This window comes from Callorhinchus milii, unplaced genomic scaffold, assembly GCF_018977255.1.
Source record: "Callorhinchus milii isolate IMCB2004 unplaced genomic scaffold, IMCB_Cmil_1.0 Scaffold14, whole genome shotgun sequence".
Taxonomy (NCBI): domain Eukaryota; kingdom Metazoa; phylum Chordata; class Chondrichthyes; order Chimaeriformes; family Callorhinchidae; genus Callorhinchus; species Callorhinchus milii.
In genome coordinates, this window is record NW_024704755.1 from 16,111,252 (window position 1) to 16,121,950 (window position 10,699).

Sequence of the window (10,699 nt, forward strand, 5' to 3'; positions counted from 1 at the left end):
TATGCTCAATGCCTCCTGCTTGGGTTATGAATGTGGCCCGGTGTTCCAGCACATCATGTCCAGTGGCTATAAGTCTCCAAACGACTAGTGTCTTGTTATTGAAATTCAAATTTGATACTTAATTCTGATTATTNAAAAAATTTAATTCATGATGGTCTGGTGTTTTTTCATCAAGACATCTTACTTGCCTTGTGTATAATTTATATTACTGCTTTGTCTTTATGGTCTGCTTTTATGGGATTCTCAATCTAGAATGCAACACTGCCCATTTATAATAAAATTAATAATCCTTGCATTTGATACAGCGCCTTATCAGATCGTTGCGACGTCTCAGAGCGCTTCACAGAATATACTGTAAAGTGATGGATTTTGTAGTGAAACGTGGCAGCTAACTTATGCAGTATAAAACTATTGCTTGTACTGCATATAGAATAATAACACAAAATTCCATTTGTTAGTGCCTTTCTTGCCTGGAGGACGTCCCAAGGTGCTGGTAATAATAATAGCTGCTGGGTGGTAATTCATTGCCAGATGTAAGACATAAAGTATTTGCATTTAGTCTTATCATGCACTCCAACCCAACAGTTGTGTAACAATTGAAGCTGGCCCTTGTTGGAAGTGGTTTGTGGTTATCAGGTGGGACAGGTTTTGTAAAGTAATAATAATCCTTGCATTTGATATAGCGCTTTTCACGTTGGGAAGACGTCCCAAAGCCCCTTACATAACACACTGTAAAGTGAATTGACTGTATATTTGTGGGCGAACACAGCAGCCAATTGCGCACAGCAATGTCCCACAAACAGTCGTAGATTGAAAATGACCAATTTATTATTGTTTTTGGTTTTGGAGGGATTATTATTAGGCTCTGTGTGGAGTAAGGAAACTTGCCCAAGGTTTCGCCCTCTGCCTGGAATTGAACCCAGGTCTCTCGCTTGCAAAGCGAGTGCTCTAACCACTGAGCTTCAGGACTCCACTGTATGGTAAAGTAGTGACTGTTTGGAAACAAGGCAGCCAAATTGCACACAGCAATTTCCTACAAAAAGCAAGAAAATCATTACCTTGAGAATTATTAACCATCTTTTTGAATAGCAACAAAGGACCTTTCATTTGCAATAGAACAAGAAAACAAGATTTTGGTTTCATGTCTTAACCAAATTTAAAGACCTTAACTGGGTTTGTCTGACCAAAACTACTTTGAAGGATCTTCATTTTCTTGTACACTGATCACTACAGCAGCAACCAACAAATTGCTTAATGTATGTTTTAACTGTAGTTCTGGAGTTACTTGAACTTAGAATTGAACTTTTGTTTACAGCTCAGTATAGAAAAAGTCAGGGCCATGGTGGAACAAGTCGAGATGAAAGCTCAAGTGATTCGATCCGAAGTCAAGGCAGTAACCTCGCGACATAAGAAGGCTCTCGAGGAACGCGAGTGTGACTTACTAAGAAAGGTACCTTCTACATTTCCTCCCCTCTCTCCTTCCCCTCCCCCCTCCTTCCAACACAACAACTTGGATTTATATAGCGCCCTCCACGTGCGGTGGAAAAGAAAGGTCTTCAGCGGAGAACTGAAAGTAGGAAGAGAAGGGGCGAGGTGAAGGGAGTGAGGAAGGGAGTTCCAGAGCCTCGGGGAATAGTGGCTGAAGGCCCGGCCGCTGATGGTGGTGCGGGGGACAAGGAGGAGACCAGGCCTGGTAGAGCGAAGGCAATGGGTATTGTGAGGAGAGAGGTAAGGTGGTGCAGAGGAGTGGAGGGATTTGTAAACAAGAGTGAGGATCTTGAAAGCTTTGGAGATGAGGACCATCCCGCCGACCGTTGGTTTGGACGGGGGGGGGGGGGCTTCAACTAGGGGCACAGGGTCATTGTGGGAGAGCCAGGTTTCTGTGAGCCCAAGAATGTCGAGGTGCTCCTCCAGGATGAGGTCCTGGATGGTGAGGGCTTTGTTTATGAGGGAATGGACATTTTGAAGGGAAATGCAGGTGGGTTTGCCGGTGGGAGTAAGAGGGAGGAGACAGGATACAGGGTGTACAGAAGAGATGGCTGTGGAGAGTTGGGAGGGTACATATGAGGGAGGAGGAAGTTGTGTTTGCCTTAGGAGGCGGTTTGTGCAGAGGTAGTGAATGATGCGACACTTGGGGTTGCTGCTCTGGGACAGCCAGTGCCTGGAGCCACGATGGGCCCAGCGGAGAATGCCCAGGCTGGAACAGAGGGAAGTGGTGATGGGGTCCAGGAGAGAGAGAAGGCGGTGGGAGAGAAGGACATAGTGGGAGTAGTGGATAGAGGGGGGTGGGAGGAGAGATATTTAGAGTGGAGGAGGAGTCTCCTCCCCCCCTTCCCTTCACCCTCCCTCTCTCCTTCCCCCCTCGCCCCACTCCCCCGTCTCTCCTTCGCCACCCCCCTCTCTTTCCCCTCCCTCATAAAATCATACAGCTCAGAAGGTGGCCATTCTAATTGTTTTCATGTCACAGGTGGAGAAGATCCGGCAGATGAAGGCCAAGACGCTACACCTCCAGGTGGAAGCGCTGCGTGAGAATTTAACAAAGCTGGAGAACACTATAGACTGTGTTCAGAAAGCACTGTTGGATGGGCGGGATGTGGATGTCCTGCTAGCAAAGGAACAAATGTTTGTCCAAATCCAGGACTTGAAAAAGCTGAGAAATCTCCTTCAGCCCCATGACGATGACACGCTTTCCTTCGTTCCGCCCGATGGTGTGCTCTGTAAAGCCATAAAGTCGCTAGGGATCATCTGCAGCAGTGCATACGCGCCAGTCTCAACAGCTGCTGGTGAGGGGTTGAAACGGGCATTGCGTGGGAAAATGAGCAGCTTCACTGTGTTGACCAAAGATCACACTGGTGAAGGACGGTCATCTGGTGGCGATTTGGTTGTAGTAGTTGTCATGGGACCTGATGGCTGCCTCTTTCGCGCTGATGTATTAGATCACCATGATGGCACCTACACAGTCAGCTATTCGCCACACCTCGAAGGCGAGCACATCATCTCAGTCACCATTCGTGGCCAGCACATTGAGAACAGCCCCTTTCGAGTCATGGTCAAAGCAGGTCGCAGCTACGCTGGTATTGGGCTTCCCATTTGTTCGTTTGGTGGGGAAGGGGATGAAGATGGACAGCTCTGCAGACCTTGGGGCGTTTGCGTCAACAAAGATGGCTACATCATCATTGCCGATCGAAGCAACAACCGCATCCAAGTGTTCACGCCAAGTGGGACCTTCCACCACAAGTTTGGGTCAGCGGGCGCCCGTTCCGGCCAGTTTGACCGCCCTGCTGGAGTCGCCTGCGATCAGAGTTGTCGAATTGTCGTGGCTGACAAGGACAACCATCGTATTCAGGTTTTCACCTTTGAGGGACAGTTTATTCTAAAGTTTGGGGAAAAAGGAAGCAAGAATGGGCAATTCAATTATCCCTGGGATGTTGCAGTCAATTCTGAAGGAAGAATCCTTGTGTCCGACACACGTAATCACCGAGTTCAGCTGTTCGGTCCAGATGGAAACTTCGTAAGTAAATATGGCTTTGAGGGAGCATTGTGGAAGCACTTCGATTCTCCCCGTGGGGTGGCTTTTAATCATGAAGGACACCTTGTGGTCACCGATTTCAACAACCACCGGTTGCTTGTGATCCATCCTGACTTCCAGTCGGCACGTTTCCTTGGCTCCGAAGGCACAAGCAACGGGCAGTTCCTCCGACCTCAGGGTGTGGCCATTGACCAAGAAGGGCGTATCATCGTGGCTGACTCCAGGAACCACCGCATCCAAATATTCGAACCAAACGGTAACTTCCTGTGCAAGTTTGGGACCCAAGGCAGCGGCTTTGGCCAGATGGATCGTCCGTCCGGAATTGCTCTCATGCCAGATGGACTGATAGTAGTTGTCGACTTTGGCAACAATCGTATCCTCTTGTTTTAAAAAAAGATGCTGTGTGCTTGTATTTCTATATTGTGGATTTGTTGCTCAGGGACAATGTCTTAATTGTTTTCCCTAGAGAAGACAGGTTTTTGTTTTCTGTGCTGCAGTCATCTACCTCATTTCGGTAAAGTGTGAACTGTGTGACTACTTCAAAACTACATAAATTTATAGCAGACCTACCTCACTGCCTGCAGATGTTGGGCTGACTAATATTTGGAGATTTCCATGGAACTGTGCAAATGTATCCAGGCAATTGGTGCCTTTATCACCTGAATCCAAAGACTTGTTTCTTAGTATTAAAAATTGTCCTGTAGCTTTATTTAAAAAACACTCAGGTAGGATGATGATTGTGGGCCACTTCTATAGCCTAAAATGGCCATTTGTGGGTGACTGGTCAAGGCTTTGGCTGCCTACCTGCATACATTTTGTTTTCAGGGATTATTTGATGTTGAATATCTTGTATGTTTAGCCCTACACTCTTTCTGAATGTAGCCCTACACTCCATCTGAATGTAAACAAAATACCTCTTCCTTTTTTATATATAAATATATATAGGGTGTAATGTTCTTTGGCCTGATGCACATAATGGTGAACATAGAAGTTGTTGAGGGTTCTTCTGAGTGTTTATTGGGGTTTGTGTAAAGGAAGACTTATATTGTCAGTTGATAACCCTGAAGATTGCAAAAAGTATATTGAGGCATCTGGGATAATCAAATATATTACCTCAAGTTAACTGCTATCTCAGGTACCTGCTGGACCTGCATAAAATCAATTTCCTACTATGTTGGTAGGCTGAATTTGGTCTTGGAGGCAGTATTACTTTATGAAGTGTGAATAGTTTGATTTTTTTTGTTAAAATGACTATCGCTTTTCCTTGGGTCTCATTTAAGCCGCAAGGAAGAATTCAGGATAGGCGGAAGTCCACTGATCAGTGCTTGCTGTGCTACTGCCTCATAGTTGTACAGTTGGCATATGCTTACAGGAAGTGAGCACCAGACTTATCTAGCCCCTCTTTAAGTAAGAAACCTCTTCCATTCTCTTCCTCTTCCAGAAGAGCTCAATTGATGGATTGTGGATTTGCGTGTGAGGGGTTAACATTTCTGTTGTATTTTAGGCAGAGCTGGTCTGTCCTTAACTGATGGAGTGGGAAGTATTTTGGCATAGAATGTTTTTTTCACATGCCCAATCCTGCATCTCGAACAGGTCAGCTCTTCACGTTTCTGCATTATTTGCCTCCTGTACGCTGCACCTAATAGTGGCAATGCTTGTGGAATGGCGATGGTTGCAGATAGGGGTGCCCATGAGTATTCCAATGAATTCAGGAGAAAAATTCTGAATGTACACGGTATAGCTTTGTGAGTAGAAACTTGGGTAGAATCTATACTTTCCAGCTCTACATCTTTCACTAGGNTTTTTTTGTTCACCCTTCGTCCAAAAATTACCAATTAGGTGACTATTAAGGCCATTTTAAACAAATATGCAAAAATCACAGCCTTCTCCTAAATGCAGATTTTTAGAACTAAATTAAACTATCACAGTATTTTTGACGAGTGAAAAACGGCAGCATAAAAATCATTTACAGAAATTACACTGAATATTTATGTGAAACTGAAATGGTGAAAACATTCTTTAATCCTTTTCAACTCCAATAGCCAATTCTCACCTTATGTACTAAAAGACTCCTTGGGTGGAGTGGGTGGGTGGAGAGAAAGGTGCCTGACATCCCATTCCAGTTTTACTTAATTTCAAAGTATTCACTCACCACTGTTTAAAAATTTGTGTCCAGCCGCACTGTATAAAATAACATTTCATCCTTGTTATAATTAGCAAGCACTTGCATTGCAGTAAGGAAGTAGGCTTTAAATGTGATTTTTAAAAAAATTTAAAAAATAAAGCCCAAAGCTGTTGCAAATTAGGTCTATGAATAACCGATCGAAAGGGTGTGACAAATCGACTCAGGAGGCCCATTTTGGGTGCATTTGCTGAATGTCAACCCATTGGAGTAACCTCCTGAATTGGTTGAATTTTTCTGAGAAAGTATCAGTGTTGCTAAGCAGCCTGACTCTGAAATGAGCTTACCGGGCATTATAACCTCTGCACAGGGTTGAAACCATCAACTATGAATGCTCCAAGTACTAACATTGCTCAAACTTCCTCCGATTTGTTTGTTTTTACCAGTTGCTTGGTTGTAAAATCTCAATTTGGTGGTGATGATGGGGGGTGTGGGGGACCCAAGCGTAATGAGGAATATCTTGGAGAATTTGAGATTAAGGACCTGATCACGAAGCAGAGCAGCAGATAACTTGGTGATTGTTGGAGGCGTCTGCAGAAGACGGGGCAGAAAAGAATTGGAAGAAGCTAATGTCTAAATTTCTTGCTGCTTTTTAAAAAAAAAAAAAAATTTTAATGTGATGATGAGATTGGAAAATCTCTCTTTTTAACATTGACTAGTCTTTATTTCAAGGCTTGGCATCCTGTCTGACTGGTGGGTGGGTTGTCTAATGGGTCTGCAAAGCTTTCTTGATGGAAGCTCGTTAATGTACTGCTTTGGGTTGCTCACAACCGTTTGTTCTGACTTGGTTAGATTGTTGTAGTATAGAATGGCTTTTGATTTACACATTGTGAATTGAGCAGTGGTTAATGATTGCCGAGATTAAAATAACCTTACACTAAGGAATCCCCGTCTTTTTGCCCCACCTTTTTGCATTGTAATGTTTCTTTAGAATAACAGTTTAAAAAAAATCTTATGAAGTTTAGTTCCTATAACTTGAATGCTGTATCCTTTTTGACTTTAAAGTTTATGTGATTTCAGCTCTGGATGGGCTGCCTCAAGGGGATGTTGTCTCTTGAAGCTATTATTTTTCTTAACACAACTTTATAAAACAAGGCAAGCACACACTTTGACTATCAAGTTATTTTCTTGGCAGTCCCACTTGGGGTGTGTTTTAAAAAAACACTGAAGTCAAATGCAGAACATAGTTTCAACATTAAGCCTTATGTTTTTTTACAAAACTATATAATTCTTCAAAAGAAATGTTTGTTTACAGACCAAATGGAAGTCCATTTTGGCAGAGAGAAGGTTATAATTAAGTTTCAGATCAAAATCCTGTGGAATGGATACTTCAAAACATTGACAAAGGGGTGAGCCCCTGATTAAAACCAAAGTGTTCAGAGTGGTTTCCTAGATGCCAGTGGTTAAGATCTGTTGATGTGATTCATTATAGCTAGCCAGAACAGTTGCAGTTAAGACCTCTGATCCAGTAATGTGCTTTGGATTGATTGTGTGGCAAACTTTTCATATTGAATTGCTAATGTGAAGCACGATGTGTCCTTCATCCTCTACAGCAGGGTGGTCCAACTGGCAGCCCAAGGGCCAATTTAATCTGGCTCTTCCCCCCCTCATTTCATCTGGCCCATCCGCGCCCTCTATAACCTGTAAATCTTATGCTTCTGGAAGGGAAATGCAAAAATGTAGATGTTTCTCAATTAGGGCATCTGGCCCTCAGCAGCCAAGAGGTTGGACCAACCTGCTCTAGAGTGATCAGTCCGAACATCCTGTTCAGTGAAATACTTCATCTTGTAGCAAGGAGCATAATGTAGTGTTTGGAATGATGCTTTTGAACCTGTTGGTTTTAATGAGTTATAAGTTATTGATCTGAAAAGTTGTGGTGGCCTTCTTAAAATTGAAAGGTGATTATGGAACACTTATTTTCAAGTTCCTTTGTTGATTGTGTTGTTCAATTCAAATGGTTGCCACAACCTGCATAACTTTTTGTATTTAATTTGAGGTATGAAATGTAGTTTTGTAATTGGAACCCCCCCACCCCCACCATATTTGTTTATCTTGAGAATTCCCAGAAAACCATTTAATCCAGCCCCACATGCAGGTACAAGATAGTTTTCTAGAAGTGCTTAATGGATTATGTTCGCAATTCTTAGTTTAAAATCAGCCATAGTACCTTACCTCAAATAAACCTGAACCGATCGCAGATCACCTTGCAGAACCCATGAAGCCAATATTTCAGAGACTGGGATCTAAATGATACATAAATCTCAGGGAAGTGATCCCCTGTCTCTGAAGGTAAGGGGATGCAAGGAGTAGTTCTGGTGCCTTGGCTGGTAATGACTTTTGTCTACCTCGGTGCTTCTGTCCGCAGCAGCTTAAAACTACCTCATGTTGGAGCCCAAACTGCTTTTAAGGCCTTTGGGTGAACAGCTTGTACCAGGGCTAATTGTGCAGGTTTTTTTGTGTTTCAGTATCTCAATGCAATTCATAAATCATCTAGCTAAAGGGCACTAAACAAAGTAGTATATTAATGCTGATTGGTGTGATCTGCTCCACCCACCCTTAACTTTCGTTTTTAGTAATGTAATCTGAACTACTGTAGAATAAAACACTTACATTTAACTTGTAAACTCTTAATCGTGATCTCGGAAATACCTCCCCCTTTCCATCACGGAGGCTTTCTTAGTTAAATTCTGTTTATGAAAGATTGTCCTGGCCATTCTGTATTGATTCCTCTTGAGTAGTGACTGATAGATACCATTTGAGGGAGAAATTCCAAGAATAATTTTTCTCTTCTCTTCCCCTGCCCCACCAGCAACATATTCTGGAATATATTTCAACCTTTCTTTCGTCTCCCCCTTCCACTCTGCATGTTTGTACCCTTTTGAGTTGTCGCTCTGGTTTGAATGACCATTATTGAGTCTTTCAGTCAGAACTTCACTCGCATGCAGATGCACAACAAACTTGCCAAATTAATTTCATCAGATTAATTTTTCTCCACTACTGAGTTACAATGCGTATTGCCATTTTGGGGCAATTGGGTAAGATGTGGTTGCGTGATTGGAGTTTCCCTTTAAGGCGTATTAAGATTTATGTATGGAATCCTCTCCTTGCCTGTGGAGTTAAAATTTCAATTGACCTGTAAAATGTGCAGAAAATGGAACTGTTACTTTTAAGCTGTGTTGAGAATGAGTTGCTTTCATGTATCTGGGGGATGGGAGGAAGTTACACGTGGTAAAGTCAGTTTGGGATAGTAAATGAGAACAGTTGGTCCTACAGATAATTGAATTGTCAATGTGAAGCCCCATTAATCCATCTGGAAAGAGACATTTGGTGACTGAGGGTATTTGAAGTTTATGGTTTTTAAGTTTGCTGGTCTTTTTTGCCCTAGTGAACCCTTTCCTCAGAACAGAATGATGCTGAGAAATGTGGTGACCCGTTTCACACACTGGTTAGACATTGCTGAATGTGGACAAAGGATCTGGCTTTTTCATTGACAAAAAATGTAACCCCAATTGACAGTGAATCATCCCCAAAGTGCTGTTTAACATTTTGTTTGAATTTGTGAACTGATTTTATGAAGTGCTTAATTTTTTTTATATTGTGAAACTGGGTTTCAAACCACTAGTGAAGCAGACTTTATTCAAAATTTATTCTTGAGAATTTAAGTGTCTGGTCCAAGATCCAGAAATTCTGGTTGAGAAGACTTAATATATAGCTAAAAGTCTTTGCTGTTTTCTAAAAGCAGTGAAACTAAGTTCCAGGCTCAGATTATTTTACATGGAGGCAACGATACAATAAAACCCAGTTCTATTGAGTCCTGGAAGAAATGTTTTTTGCTTACTGCCTCTGCCTGTGTTTTTTCTTTTGCTGATTTTAACTTTGTAGTCTAACTGTTCTAGATTAAGGGGTTAGCATTAACATGTCTGGTGCAAGTGGTCAAAGGCCCTTTCTTAAACTTAGACAAGTGCCTCAAAACGATGGAGCCTCTTCCTGTATTTAAAGATTCCGACCAGTATTGTTTAAGTTACTGTTGTGCAACAACCCAGCGTTTAATGTTTGGCAGTGGTTACCACTGCTAGAGGGGGAGCAAAAATTGGGGTCATAGACTACCAGAAAAGTTTGTTTTTAAAATAAAAAAAAATCCCCCGGGGGTTTTCTTTACTATAAGGTGACGGGTAATGTTTTTTTCATGTATAATTACCTCTGAATTGTAAGACTCAGCCTCTGCACCAAAGAATGAGGTTTACTGACCTGGAACACTTCTTACTCCTGTGTGTTTGAAAGCCTAAATTGATGTTTGTGCAATTTTATCTGGATGAAAGTTCAATAAAATTTGTTTACAATTAAAGCGTTCTGGTTGGTGTGATTTTTCTTTGCATTAATGTATAGAATTGTGATCCTGGAAGTTTGCAGACGTCAAATGGTTTATCCGTAGTGGTTCCAGAACCATAAGGCACAAGAAAGTGATTTGTGGGCAACATCTGAGATGCTTGAACTTAAATTATTGTGCTATCAAATTTCTTAATGCTTGTATGGTCAGAAACCATGTGGTTAAAAGTTAAGGTAGTGACATTTGAAGATAATGCATCATCATAATTGATGTGAGGATATAACACAGAAAATTATTACAAGGAAATAATGTCGTTTGAGTGTCTTTAAACTCTGGCAACAAACCACTTTAATTGCTGCCTGCTCAACCTCAACTTACTTCAACTGGCACAAGCCCTCCACAATGGCCATTGATACCATGCCAGCCTCTGGCTTGACATTTTGCATCAAGTGACAGACTACTTGGTGACCACACTTGTATGTTGAGAAGGGGTGTGATGTTATGCAACGGAGAAATAAGATCTGGTGTTTAACATCTCATTTAAAGGGATACATCATGGACAATGCGTTACTCAATTCAGTACCACATTTGAGTCTTCCCTCTAGACAGCCTTCTGTCCCAGGATACAATCATCCTTGCATTAGATATTGCGCCTTATGTC

At 42.1% G+C, this 10,699-nt stretch overlaps 1 protein-coding gene across 1 annotated transcript in view; it reads left to right on the forward strand.

Annotated features, from left to right (window-relative positions):
• trim71 (tripartite motif containing 71, E3 ubiquitin protein ligase) overlaps positions 1-10,056 on the forward strand; it is a 34,714-nt gene extending 24,658 nt beyond the window's left edge. Inside the window, exons 3-4 of the mRNA XM_007905860.2 lie at positions 1,316-1,450; positions 2,468-10,056. Of these exons, the coding sequence (XP_007904051.2) occupies positions 1,316-1,450; positions 2,468-3,919 (1,587 nt within the window). The 3' untranslated portion in view covers positions 3,920-10,056. The remainder of the gene's footprint in view (positions 1-1,315; positions 1,451-2,467) is intronic.
• The last annotated feature ends 643 nt before the right edge of the window (positions 10,057-10,699 follow it).